The 15631-nt window shown below is 34.6% G+C and overlaps 1 protein-coding gene across 1 annotated transcript in view; it reads left to right on the top strand.

Moving 5' to 3' along the window:
• The window catches only part of Acf (ATP-dependent chromatin assembly factor large subunit), a 373562-nt gene that overhangs the window by 153640 nt on the left and 204291 nt on the right, over nucleotides 1-15631 (top strand). The window contains exon 11 of the mRNA XM_090376504.1: nucleotides 12372-12458. Coding sequence (XP_090232630.1) covers nucleotides 12372-12458 — 87 coding nt within the window. The remainder of the gene's footprint in view (nucleotides 1-12371; nucleotides 12459-15631) is intronic.

Here is a 15631-nt window from a genome sequence, read left to right as displayed (position 1 = left end):
TTTATTTTTATTTTCACATAATTTATTTCGAATTTTACATTTAAGCAATTTTCAATGCAGCGCTCGAAAAAGAGAATAAAAATCGGACATAATGTTTCATTTTTAAGCCTCCACCTGCAGCTTCGAGTACTACAGACAGCAAAGTGTTTGCTTAGTTGTATATTCGTGAATTATATTTTTAATTGTGTGCAGTTAATTTTGTGTTTTATTTGTATTAAATTAAAATACAGTATGAGTAAGAAAAGAACAATCGAAGAAGAACACCGTAACTTCCAAGAGAAATGGGAGCTAGACTATTACTACATCCAGAAAAAGAGCAAAATGGTATGCTTAATATGTAGTAAATCTATTTCAGTCTGCAAAGAATACAATATCAGGAGACATTATGATACACATCATAAAGAAATCTATGATAAATAAGTTGAGAAACATTTAACGTAGCAGAAGTGTTGTGTCCAGAGAAAGTAAAAAGCTTCAAAAGTGTAAGCTTAAGTAGAAACACAGTAGCTAGTAGGATCGATGAAATAGCTGAGAATTTAAGAAATCAGCTCAATTCAATGATATCCACATTTGAAGCTTATTCTATTGCAATTGACGAAAGTATAGACATTCGAGATATTGCTCAACTGGCCATTTTTATTCGTGGATGTGATGTGAACTTGAAAGTAAGTAAAGAGCTTTTAGAAATTATTCCTCTGCATGATACAACCACTGGAGCTGATATTTTTGGTGCACTCATGGACATTCTGAATAAATATAAATTACCATCGAACAAGTAGGTTTGTCTTGCAACTGATGGCGCGCCTGTCATGACGGTCATTACTAAGGGTGTCGTTGCAAGACTAAAAGAAACATGCAAACAACATAGTAATAATCATTTTGAACATTTTCAATGCATTTTTCACCAGCAAGTATAACGTTCCGAGGTTTTAAATATTTGACGTGCTAAAAAAAGTCTCCAAAATTATAAATTTTATTTGACCACTTGGACTTAATCATCGACAGTTTGTTTGATTTCTGGAAGACATAGAAAGTGAACACACTGATCTACCCTATTATACAGAAGTTCGATGGATTTCGAGTCATAAAGTCTTTAAATGATTCTTCAAGCTGCTGGATGAAATCATGGTGTTCTTGGAAACAAAAAATTATGAATGTACTGAATTAAAAGATGTGCAATGGATAAAGGATCTGGCCTTCTCAGCCGACCGGGCTAGCCGAGTGGGTAAAGTACCTGCCCGGCAACCCAAAGGTCGCGGGTTCGATTCCCGCCTCGGGCTTGGATCAAAGTACTGCAAAAAAAACTTTTGGGAGGTGCAATATGGTCACAGAAGCCGATGCGCCAACAACTACCAAATCAAAAAAAAAAAAAAAAAATCTGGCCTTCTCAGTTGACATTACAAGTTATCTTAACCAACTTAACCTTAAACTTCAAGGAAAACATCATTGTTACAATGTTATTTGATAATATTAATGTCTTCAAATAAAAATTATTAGTTTGGTGCAAACAAATAGAAAAAGAAAACTGATCCCATTTTAAAAGTTGCCAATCTCTGTTGTTAAAATCACCTGACTTAAAATTTATAGAATATACACACCAATTTAAGTTGTTAGAAGTGGAGTTCAATGAAGATTTTCTGATTTCAAAAACTGTGAATTACAGTTTTTGTCTTTTTACTTTGCCTATGTCTATTGATATTGTTGATGAGAACCTACAAACGGAATTAATTGATTTCCATTGTGACTCTTTGCTAAAGCAAAAATATACGGAAGTTGGAATTCCAGACTTTTACACTTGTTTACCTGCAGATCGAATTCCAAAAATGTTATCTTTCGCTACGAGTATACTGGTTATGTTCGGGAGCACATACTTATGCGAGCAACTGTTTTCTTTGATGAAAAATAACAAAACTTCAGAAAGGTCAAGATTAACCGATCACCTCTATTATCAATATTAAAGATTACATCACCTCAAGACACTCAATCAAATTTTGATGATCTGCTTTGTAGAAAAGGCGCCTCCGTAGTCAGGTGGGAAGGAGCAGCAGTGCATAGCACACGCTTCTTGATTAGACCGGGGTTCGAGCCCGTCACCATCAAATACGGAGGATGCGGAAAGGTCAGGAAATGACCACCGCATATCCCGGAGCAATATGGCCTTAGTTGCTAATGCTCCTAAAAACCAAAATAACAAACAACAACTTTGTAGAAAACAATGCCAAGTGTCATCTAAAAAATTATATAATAATAAATTGTGGTTTTATTGTTTATTTTTTTTAAATATTGTAAAGTATTTTTAATTTAAAAATTAACGTAGGATGCAAAACAGGTTATCTATATACTAAATATAGTAATTCTAAAAAATTGTATTTTTATTTTTTTGAGTATTGAAGGCATGTGGTCCTCAGCGTGGTGCAAAATGAGTTTGGCATGCCTATCCTAGAGATTTGCCAATAGGTTTGTTCGGTTTAGTATTATGATTATTTTAGACATTTTTAAATGTATTACAGCTAAAACTTTAAGCAAATCAAAGGAAAAGAAAAAATGACAATGAGTGACTATGTAACTTCTAATAAAATAGTTATTTACAAACAAGCTAAATGTTATTTGGATGGACTTGTCTTTTGATAATCATTTGTGAAAGTAATGAGGCTGCTGTACTGTTAACCCTGTGCCAGTGAATTAATGGAACACACTGGAATTGGCTTCTATTAAAATCAGCCTATTTTTTTTAATATATATATATCCGATAATTCAAAGTAAAACAAAATAAAAACATAAGCCAGTAGTAAATGACAGCTTAATATTTATTTATTTATTTATTTTCTTATTTTAAACTTTAAGCCATTATTTAATATATATATATATATATATATATATATATATATATATATATAGATAGTATGAATCAGAGCTGTAATACTCAATATGTTCTACGTTGATAATAATATTAGTAAATTAATAAGAGGAGTTTACCTCAATATAGTACATGGAACACTTCCGTATGATACCCTCCAGAAATTAAAACGGAAAAAACGAAAAAATCGACAACTTACCGGTACATTAAAGTAAAATATAAATAATTAAATAATTAAATAATTAAATAATCAATTTAACACAATTCAAAATCAATTCAAAACAATTAAAATTCAAATTAACGCAATTAAAAGAATCTAACGAAAATATTCAAAACGATTTTCCTTCCTGAAGCTGACAATGCTTTTCGACCGACTGTCGTGATCACAGGAATGAAAATTACCGAATCAGGCTAAACCTGCAACTTAAATAGTGATTATATGTCTTCGCGCATGCGCGTAAAGGTCCACGCATCGGAGATCAAATATGGCCACCGAACATTAACAGAATTCTCGTGTAATTTAATTTCAACGGTTTCTGCAATTAATAGTCGCGTATAATTACGTTGAACGTTAAGTATTTTGGCCTCGTTAAATAAAAAAGTATGTTTTTCGTTAATGGCATGAAAGGCTAATTCTGACGCTGCTGAACGAGAAGCACAAACTGAGGCTTCGTGTTGATTTACACGAATATTAAGAGAAAACCGCGTCGAACCCTGGTAAGACGAGTCGCAATCACCGCAAGAAATGTTGTATACTAGATCATTAATTTGTGTTGCGAACGCGGAAAGAACTGAGCGATTGTTCAGTATAGTGTGTAACTTCCGTATAGGCCTAGCTATAATTTTAAATTCGGTATCTTTAAAGAATCTGTTAAGCTGTTTGTGCCACTGTTCAACATATGGGACAGAAATAAAGTATTTTTTGATATTACTATTGTTGATTGGTGTAGTATTTTTTATCCTATCCTTAGCTTGTACCCTAATTCGATTTATTGTGTTAATGGGATAACCCCTGTTCAAGAATCTGCTAGTTAATATTTGTATTTCTGAGTCCAAAGCAGAATCCGTCGTTGAATATTTATAGGCATTTAGAAATTGATTAAAGATAATCGATCTTTTGTAGGTGAACGGGTGGTAGCTATTATAATGTAGAAGCATACCGGTGTTTGTGGGTTTTCGATAGATGCTAAATTGTATTTTGTTCGAGTCCTGGGTAAGCGTGAAATTTAGAAAGTTTAATGACTTAGTATCCGTATCTTCCCTTTCCAATGTAAATTTGAGTCTAGAATGAATATTATTAAATGAATGTAAAATGTCTTGGACAGTACTACTATCAGTAATAACTAGAACATCGTCTAAATACCTCCCATAGTATGTGATACGGGGACGAAAAGGTGTCAAATGTATCTGCTCAATCGTTGAGAGATAGATCTCTGACATTAAGCCACTCAGGCTCAAACCCATTGGTAATCCAAAAATTTGTTTGTACACCTTGTCTCGAAAGGTGATATAGTATATAAATAAAAAATAAAAAATACTTTATTTCTGTCCCATATGTTGAACAGTGGCACAAACAGCTTAACAGATTCTTTAAAGATACCGAATTTAAAATTATAGCTAGGCCTATACGGAAGTTACACACTATACTGAACAATCGCTCGGTTCTTTCCGCGTTCGCAACACAAATTAATGATCTAGTATACAACATTTCTTGCGGTGATTGTGATTCGTCTTACCAGGGTTCGACGCGGTTTTCTCTTAATATTTGTGTAAATCAACACGAAGCCTCAGTTCGTGCTTCTCGTTCAGCAGCGTCAGAATTAGCCTTTCATGCCATTAACGAAAAACATACTTTTTTATTTAACGAGGCCAAAATACTTAACATTCAACGTAATTATACGCGACTATTAATTGTAGAAACCGTTGAAATTAAATTACACGAGAATTCTGTTAATGTTCGGCGGCCATATTTGATCTCCGATGCGTGGACCTTTACGCGCATGCGCGAAGACATATAATCACTATTTAAGTTGCAGGTTTAGCCTGATTCGGTAATTTTCATTCCTGTGATCACGACAGTCGGTCGAAAAGCATTGTCAGCTTCAGGAAGGAAAATCGTTTTGAATATTTTCGTTAGATTCTTTTAATTGCGTTAATTTGAATTTTAATTGTTTTGAATTGATTTTGAATTGTGTTAAATTGATTATTTAATTATTTATATTTTACTTTAATTATTTAATTATTTATATTTTACTTTAATTATTTAATTATTTATATTTTACTTTAATTATTTAATTATTTATATTTTACTTTAATTATTTAATTATTTATATTTTACTTTAACGTACCGGTAAGTTGTCGATTTTTTTCGTTTTTTCCGTTTTAATTTCTGGAGGGTATCATACGGAAGTGTTCCACGTACTATATTGAGGTAAACTCCTCTTATTAATTTACTAATATATATATATATGTACACACACATTAATTGTACATTTGTATTGCTTATTTTATGTTATTTTTGGCATATATATATTTTTTCCAGGCTACGTTTAGCACCTGTTTAGGTTTTTGGTTTTTCTTGAGTAGCTATTTTACTAGCCATGTTATACGTTACAACTTAACTCAAATAATATACAGACGGATATAATGTTTAATCATTTTTGATGGCATTAATCAGATCTGTGACAAAATAATATTACAGATTAGAAATAATATTATAAAATAGATATAAATTAACAATCCTATTTTCTTTTTACATACTTGGATATATATATATATATATGTATTATTATTATTAAAATAAAACCTTTTCTTGCTTTATGGGATTTTTTTCCCTGTCCTGCGATGGGTACTGGTACCAACTGCATGGGATGGTTGGTTGTGTCCGATTACTATTATTGTTGTTATTACTGTTGATCTAGGAACGCCCCTATTTACAGTTGTTCTCTAGGAGGCCTGTTACTGTTATGGGTTATTATGGAGACTCCTTTGGCACCATGCCGGTGGCTGACACGGTGATTGGAATGGTCGTTACTTGTTCCACATATCTTTGATTTCCTGTCTTAGGTCTGAGTACTTCCTGATCTTTTCCTCATGTTTTCTGGAGGTTGCTGCTGTTGGGCACCAATGTATCAATCAGGTGAGTAGCCATTTCCTTCTTGTCAATGAGGGTTATGTCTGCTCTGTTGTGCAAGAGTGTCTTCTCTTATTATGGCATGGTCCCAGTATAGTCTGTGGGTAGGGGTCTGTAGTATGGCCTGAGGTTCATTATAATGTAGTAAGCTTTCTTTGATCACCTGGTAGTTTTACACTAGCTTCTGATGTATTTCCTGACTCATTTTCTGTGATTACTCTGAATGATCACCCTGCATCCTACACTGATGTGCTGGATTGTTTCTGGGGCAAGGTGGCATTGAAAGTGTCATCTGTTACTCTGGGGTCCTTGGTGATGTATTTCCTGTAATTCCTGGTGTAGGATGGCAAGCATGAGTTCTTCCATTTCATGGAAGAGCTTTCCTTTTGTGAGCCAAGTGTTAAAGCCATCTTATATATGTGGTCTTGATGAAGGGCATCGTATTGTCAGCCATGCAGTAAACCATCTTTCTGTCTGCAGGAGTGTGGTCTCCTTGGTAAGGTTGAGTATTGTGTGCTATTTGTCTATCTTTCTTATGGCTTGGTGGATTGGTGCTGTGTTTTCCTGGAAATAATCCTGCAGGTTCTTACTCGCCTTCTTTTGTTCAGGAGGTCAGTCATTCCTCTCCCTCCTTCTTTATGAGTTATTATCAGTCTCTTGATGGCCGACTTTGAGTGGTGTTGGCAGCTCTTGGTCATCATTATCCTGTTGATCTCATAATAACATCCTCCTCCAGCTCAGCATTCGTCCAATCTATGATCCAGAAGGAGTACATTAGAACTGGGACTGCGTAAGTATCTTTGACTGTGATCATGTTCTAACTGGTGGGGTTGCATCATCTATGGAAATAATCCTGCAGGTTCTTACTCGCCTTCTTCTTTTGTTCAGGAGGTCAGTCATTCCTCTCCCTCCTTCTTTATGAGTTATTATCAGTCTCTTGATGGCCGACTTTGAGTGGTGTTGGCAGCTCTTGGTCATCATTATCCTGTTGATCTCATAATAACATCCTCCTCCAGCTCAGCATTCGTCCAATCTATGATCCAGAAGGAGTACATTAGAACTGGGACTGCGTAAGTATCTTTGACTGTGAACATGTTCTAACTGGTGGGGTTGCATCATCTATGGACATTTGTATATCTCTTCCTCTGTCATAGCTTCGATCTCCTCATGGATCTTGCATTTGTCTAGGCCAGATTGCATCCTGTTATATACGTGCTGAACTTTTTAGTGATCTGGAGTAGCTGTTAGTTGATTCTCGGTTGTGTCATAGAGTTTGGTGTTATCAGTGCACATCAGGTGGGAAAGGGTGTACAGGTTCTTCCCTTCTTTAAGGGTATATGCTTGCTGTTATTGAGCTTAGTGGGTGGCGTGTTAAGTGCTAGATAGAACAATAGAGAGCTTGGGGCATCTCCCTGGAAGATTCCTCTTCTGATGTGTATCAGCCTGCTTGTGATGTTGTCACCCTTCGTGGTGGTCCTCCATTTTTCCATGATTACCTCTAGGAAGTTTGTCAGTGTATGTCTTTATCAGCCAGCTATGGGGCATGGGGTTGAAAGCTTTGTGATAGCTGTAGGCCATGTACAGGTTGCAGTGTTATTATTATAAAACTCTTTCTCCTTTATGGTATGTGATTTTTTTTTTCTGCCATTATTATTATTAACCTTGTACCAGGCATGAGGTCAAAGAGACCCAGATACTCATTCCTTCTTCTGCCTGACTGGGCTAGCCAGGTGGGTAAAGTGCCTGCCTGGCAACCCAAAGGTCGTGGATTTGAATCCCGCCTCGGGCTTGGATCGCAGTAAAATGCAAAAACCTTGGGAGGTGAATTATGGCCACAGAAGCTGATGTGCCAACAACTAACAAAAAAAACCCCAATTCCTTCTAATAGTTGGTCCACTTTAATCTTTGTTGATCACACTGAAATTTTAAGAAATTTTTTATATCTGGTTATAGATTATGATTTACAAAATTTATCCCATTCCTTATTGCTTAAAATTTCTTGTTCTGCTTCTGTTATATTTTAACCTACCTGTTTGGCTTGGTTTTTTATCTTACAAGAGTTGTGGAATGAAAAGACTGTAAAAATTATGGAAAAATACTTGTAGTGAGGACAGTAGGACCCCCAATTATATAATGCTATTGTAAAGGAATTATTCACTTATTAATATCCATTATACTCTGCCATTTCACTTGATATGCCAACAATCACACACTAATAAATAATCATTTTTAGAAAAATGTTGCCTTGTTGTTTTCTCAGCATAGAGCAACTTATTGTGGTTGCCTTAATTTGAGAAATCAGTGCCTTTTCAAGGACTCTACATCTGTTCATTACCTGCACTCAGAATTTGGCATTGTTCATATAAAATACATTTGAATAAAAATTGGGGGAAAAATTATTCCTTATTTAAAAAATAATGATAATAATAATAAAATCTTGTTTATAATCTGGCATAACCACCAGGTCACAAGAGTTAACAACAAATCACAAAAAGAATCGTTAATCATATTTAGCAGTCACAGGCTTGAACCATGGTCTGCTCAAAGCTACTGCACTCTCATTCCTGACTACTTGCTACATATTCCTTATTCATTATTCGCTATTTTTATTCAAACTTCAAATCTGTTATTAACATTGTTTTCTTATAGCCTGCTCTCCTAATATCATGAAGTATGTGGGACATACTACATGATAACTGAAATCTTCAGTTAAATGTTTATTCGTGTGTTACAGAAGCATAGTTTCTGATTTTTATAAATGACATTGATGAATGGATATGTGATGTGATGCCATGCCAGATTTTGTAGATGATATCCAGACTGGTAGAGTAGTTAATGATCAACATGAGGCAGAATTTCTTCAAGACAACTTGAATAGACTTCAGGGATAGTCAAAAAAAGTGGCAGCTGCTTTTTATGCAGCAAAATGCAATGTTTTACACTTGGCGAATCATTATCCAAAAATAACTTCTCCACTTTGTGGAGATAAATTGAAAACAGTAGAGAAAGAAAGATTTGGTAGTTATAATATGGTTGGATATGAAGTTTTTTGAGCATTGTAGACAGGCAGTGAGTAAGACCCATGGTGTCCTATGAATGGTTTATTGTACATTTGCTTATAGAGATAAAGATATACAATATCACTGTATAAGGTGTCACACATTTAGAATACAGGTGACCCCCGCTTAACGCTGATAATTTGTTCTGGAAAAACCGAGCACTAAGTGAATCCACGCTAAGTGAGCTCTGCATTCCGTAAGGTAACATGTATTTGTGAGTTGCGGTCGGTGCCATAGGATATTTCCTAATCAATAATAAACGGTAGTGAAAAGATGCACAAATGTCGGTCAAAATATTTAATATTCAAATATTTGTACAAATAAAATATTCTGCATTACATACATATATAATTATGTGGTAACTATTTACGTATCAAAATTAAACTTAAAATTCCAATTAAAATCATGAATTTAATTGATGAATTTAATCAAGAAAAATGTGTCGATTTTGGGTTGAACTTTGGCCCTCTTCCAAATAAAATAAAAAGGGTATTAATTTTAAATCCCCTGCAGCATTACCAACCAACAATAAAGTGAACCGATCCTTTGCCACTTTGAAACCTGGCATGTTTTTTCTTCTTTCAATAAGAAACTTCTTTTAGGCATTCGTTTCCACAAAAGTCCTACTTCATCTATGTTAAAAACTTGTTGAGAAGTATAACACATAATATCCCTTTCAATAATTTTAACAAGTTCTTTTTTGAAAGTTTCAGTTCCTTGATCTGTACTTGCGGCTTCTCCCTGGATTTAAAATCTATTCAACCAGCCCTTACCAGTTTTAAATGGTTCCACGTTTTTTTTTTTTTTTTTTTTCAGTTGAGTTTTCTTCAGATAATCATATTGGCTAATCTCTCTCTCTCTCTCTCTCTCTCTCTCTCTTTTTTTTTTTTTTTATAATATTTAACTTAACTGAATTCTGCATTGGATATTATCTTCAATAAAATTAGTCTTTCCATTTCAATCCTAATAGCCAGCCTAGCCCTAGTTGCTTGCAGTGGAACAGCTAACTTTCCCGCAGCTAAAATTAATTCTTTATTTTTTTTTTTATAATTGTTCTTACAGTTAAACTTACAAGTCCTAAATTATGGCATACATCCGCTTGTCATTGACCGGAATTGATTCACTTCAAAACGTCTAATTTAATTTTCAAATTCAGTAGTATTTTCCCTACATTTATAGTCTTCGTACTGCGCTCAGATGTTGCTTTTTCATTCTTATCGGCCATTATTAACTCTTCGAAAATGTAACCGCATTGGTTGCATTAATTATGATACAATGTTCAAGTAAACTGTCCGTTTTGCACGATGTCTAATACGGTACTGAGTGATGACTAGACTTCGGATAAATGCATATAACGCAAATAATACAAGCAGTATACTTGATCATTTTTTAAAATGTTGATCTTGGAACTATGTAACAAGTCATTGTGCTGCAATTAAATTAGCGTGTGAGAAAATTTCACTGAACGTGGGAAACGTTTTGATGCTGTTTTGCTATTCATTTTCAAGCTATCAACTCCATCAAATGAAACGATTTCGTTAAATATGCCAAAAATGCAATCTGTAAAAGAGCGTTATAGTGATCTGAGACAGCATTATAATCAGATATGGGTTATAATATAAGAACATCGTTATAGCGAATCAGTGTAAAGCGAACCGCTTTATAATGGGTATTAATTTTAAATTCTGTACTGTGTTCCTGTGTGAATACCATATTTAAAAAAAATAAGACACTCAAGTGTTTTGAATGGGTCCAAAGATAGGCAACGCACCCAACAAGATCGACAAGAAGCTGTGTCCCAAATGAGGAAAGACATCAGCTAATGTAGGCTTAGACACCTTAGAAAAAGACTTGATTGATAATAGACTTAATTGATAAAAGACTTGATTGATTGATTGTAAATTTAATTTCAATCTGAGAGTTGAAATTAAATTTACAATATTATATATAAATGATTTCAGAAATAGGGTCCATAAATTCAAATTACTGGAAAAGAGGTTTAGACTGGATTGCAGGAAGTTTTTTAGCCAGCAAGTTGTAAATTACTGAAATAAGTTACCTATGGAGGTAACTTATTTCACGTGGGTCTTTCACTCCATGGCTAATACTAATAGGAAACTCAGCTTTTGTTTCACTGCATATATTGCTTTGATTAAAATGCAATTATTGAGTAATAGATACTAAAATTATTACATTTATTTCTTCATGTGCTTCATACTTGGCATGTAGTGAGCTCTGGACATGACATGTTTTTTCTCATTGAATGCTAATAACTGACATACGATGCCATTTGCATTTGATTTACTGAATGCATTTAAGACCTTAAACAGTTCAATCAGTTGTCCTCATAGGTGACTGGATTCCAGAAGCTGAAATTTGCAGAACTGAATTCTTGCTTAGGGTGCCTTTTGTATGTTTGATTAATTGTGTTGCTCTTCTCTGTACTCATTCCAATAGATCTGCATCCTTCCTAAATCAGGTGTCCAGGCCTGAATGTAGTACTCAAGATGTGGCCTAACCTTTTGACCTTTTGCTTATGTAATGAATCAGTCACATTCTTATCCCTTGTGGCACAATTCCTGTATATTATTGACAGATTGACAGAATAATCCTATGAGCTGTCCTAGTTGCTTGTGTGCACTGCTCAGAACACTTCATGTCAGGCTGTAAAATTATTAGTCTTTCTTTCTCCATTGCCTTCAGTGCCATGCCCTACATTTTTCAAGGTTAAACCTTAACTGCCTCTTCTCAGCTCATCAAAATAATAATTTTTCTAGTCCTTATTTGCCAAGCACACTGATTTCCCACATTAACCAACCACCTTGACAATCTTCGTGTATCTGTATAGTTTGACATTAACATAACATACTTTAGCATTGTTTTGGCATTAGTGCGGGTAGATAGGAATTCTAGTAAGGTCCTCATGACATTAATTCTGTTGAGGACAGGCATTTATTTGTTAACTTATATTAAATGTATTTTTGTTAAGAAATTTGGTGATGTCACTGCATGGTGGGGGAAGGACTTCTTAAAAGGAAATATCGATTTCCTTTTAAGAGCCAGACTTTTGGGGGGGGGGTTAGCTTTTTTATGATGGCATCGCAGGTGTTTTTCTGAGAATTTCTAGAATTTGTTGAATGTCAATAATAATATGTGATTAGTATCTTTGAGTAAAACAACATTATTATAGTTAATAAAGAAATTCAGATTTATAAAGGAAAAATTTTGATCCATAACCTTTTTAGTTATATTACTGTATATTCTTACAGAATAGTAATTTGCTACAAATGATTAAGTTGTGGCCACTTTACTTTTAATGTAGATGTTAGAGAAGATGATTCTGACCTGACAACTAAGTCTGCCATGCAGTTTGCTTCAGCTGCTGCATCCTGGCCCCAGTTATATCATGGTATGCTTTTTAAAAATCATTCTTTTTATAAATGCAATGTATTTCCAATTCACATGAAACATGTACTTAATAAATTGATACCAAAAATTATATGGGTATTATGAAGAGTAGCAGCATTTTATAGTGATGTTATTGTATGTGCTGAATGCCTAATTTGCATTGTTTATCATAGAATGTTGCCTTCCTCTGAGTTGTGCCAATTGGGCTCATTGCAGAGGCATTATTCAGAAATATGTTTTCCAATAATAAAATAACAGAGTGGGGTGCAAACAACAAGATTGTTACTGAAATTAAGCAGTTGGGGAAATAAAGAGGTAGTGATGGCAGTAATCAGTGTGATCCCAAGCTATATCCAAAAAAAAAAAAAAATTAATGCTTTTCATTTTGATTTTCCAATGAATTGTGGTTCACAATTAATTGCAGAAAAAAGGTGTGATCTTTGATGATTAAAAAAAAAAACAATAATACTCAAATTGAAAGCAGCTTGTTCTCAGTGTCGGCACTGGAAGGTGGCAGACAAAGCGAAAAACTGTCTGACACTTAGCATTGATAATGCTTCTCTTATAATAGCCCTGAAAATTGGAGTAGCGGGAGTATTAAAAGAGGAGATTGAGCACTTGATGGTCATAGATTGTCATCTCATTGATTTGTGTTTTGAAGGGCGGCATACTTTCTTGTGCAAGTGGATTAATATTTGGTAATTTTTTTTTTTACTCTCTAAAAAATGATAGATTTAAATAAAATAATATTTTGAAGCTTGTGTGCAAACATTGGCTATCTTTGGTTAAATGTGTAAGTATACAGGTAGAATAGTGCCAACCCCTGACAAGAAGAGTTGGCAAATTGAAAAATACAATAAGCCATCACTAGTAAGTGATTATTACTCAATAATGACTAACTCATGTCCAAAAGATCTTTTCAAAGAAGACAAGTTGAACTCCTCTTGAAATAAATTTTTGGTGAAAGCAATCCTGAACAGTCCAAGCAGCAAGCTGATGATTCTAGGCGTGTTTTTATCCTTGCTGATGTAAAGAGTCTGTTCGTGTTCCTCTCCTGCAGTTTGAATATAAAAAAAACAATCTGCTTGTTTCTTTTAAATGTTATGTCAATGTTTGAAAATGCAGATTTGGTCTCTAGTGCCAAGTGTTATAGAAAGCAATATATATTTGTTTCTTTTCTTGTGTGATTTTCTTCTCTTTCGTTTACTTCAGATGGTTCTGTGTTTGCAAAGTCAGAAGAAAGAACCCAGAAAGAGAATCCACCTTTCTTTTTCTGGTCTACATATCAAATACTAACCATTCTACTAACTTCAATAACTGCTTGGTCACTAATGGCACAGCTCCTGCCTCCATGTGGCAGGTCGGTAACTTGGGGGGGAAATGCATCCTTCAGGGCTAAAAGGAGCAGAAATGGAAACCTGTTGATTTCCAAGTTTAGAGCCAAAGAGCTCTCTACATGACTATGACACCAACCATGACTTCTCTCATTCAAGGAGACTTAAAAAGGACAAGGAAAGCAGGAATCTCCAGCATTACTCATAGTGCATTCTTTGTCATCCCAACCTGTGAGCAAGCTTTCCCCTTTTTATCATCCAGAGATGCCTAGAAAATGCAGCAAGTTCGCCAAAAATGGTTAAATGTCTCCAGTCAGGAAATTTACTAATAGAGACATCTCACTCAAGACATTCTGAGTTATTATTATGGCTAGCTTCTTTAGGTGGGATATATTAACTATTTCTGAGGAAGAAATAGTCCAGGAGCTAAAAAATCAAAATGTCTCTCATGCAAAAAGAATCATGATCATAAAAGATGGCAGTTTTTAGCCCCTACGAGAAACAAAATCTTAACTTTTAGTGCACTCCAACTGCCATGTTCGGCCATATATCCCAAATCCACAGTTGTTATAAATGTCAAAAATTTGGCCATTCTCAGACAGCTTGCCGTGGAGATGCCACATGTCTAAACTGTGGGTGCAAAGCTTGCACACAGGCTGAATGCAAGGCACTTACACCATGGTGTCCTAATTGTAGTGGCAAGATCCAGCTTACTCCAAAGATGGAACTCTGGAAGGTAGGGGGGAAAAGATACAAAAATATAAAATTGAAAATAGTCTCTTACCAAGAAGCTAGAAAACATGTCAATTTAAGTATACCAAAACGTACTTATGCTTCTGCCATCCATAGACACGAATCAGTGGCATGTCAGACAGATGTGTCCATCTCCCCAAAAATGTCGATCTCTGACTGGTCTCGATCAGTACTCTCGGTCCAGCATCCATCTAAACCAAACTTATTAGATCAAAGCAATAATCAATTCCATCCCAGAGTTCTCCATGTTGACAAGTAGCAGAAATATTTGAAAATATCGTATCCTGTTGAAATGCAGAATCATGCCTAACAAACATGGATATAGATGATACTAATGGTCAAGAAGAACTGCTTGAAATGCATGCAAAGATAACATGGATGATAGCAATTACTCAGGATGGCCCACATTTCCCAGAAAAGAAAAATCAAAACAAAACTATTATAAACAATCCACTCATAAAAAGCAGACAGATACATCTTCCACGTACAAAACCAAATAATGGAACACATCACAATGTAATTGCAGAGGTTTTCACAGCAAAATCGATGATATCCATGAACTAATTCATAACTTCCATCCTGTTGCCATGCGCCTACAAGAAAACAACTCGATGCCCCAAGTTTCCCCTGCAGTCAAAAATTATACTCACTTCAGATAAGATAGATTGGACACTATTGGTACTCATTAGAGGTGTATTGCTAAAAAAAAAAAAAAAGTACTGGAATGCTCGTTCTCCAGAAGACTATATGATAACGCCACATTGACTGTACAGTAACTGAATCAGACTTCAAACTCACGGTTTATAGAACAACCAGTTCTAGCATTCAGCTCATGGCGAATCAAAATGCAGCATTTGCAGTCATCACAGTATATCTCATTTGTTGGATCTCTTTATCTAACACATTGTACTTTATTAAGAAACGTTCAAGTTTCATTGCAAAATTTATATTTTTGTATTTAAATAAATTTCTAAAGAAATCTATTAATTTTAAAGATTACTATTAATATATATATATTTTTAGTAGCAATGAGTAAAATAGATATTTCTCCCTCCCCTTTGATTATGCCATTGTTTCATAATATTAG

This window comes from Mastigoproctus giganteus, chromosome 6, assembly GCF_048544385.1.
Source record: "Mastigoproctus giganteus isolate SK-2022 chromosome 6, ASM4854438v1, whole genome shotgun sequence".
In the NCBI taxonomy this organism is placed as follows: domain Eukaryota; kingdom Metazoa; phylum Arthropoda; class Arachnida; order Uropygi; family Thelyphonidae; genus Mastigoproctus; species Mastigoproctus giganteus.
The sequence above is the reverse complement of the archived record's forward strand: the minus strand, read 5'-3'. Positions and strand labels throughout refer to the sequence as shown.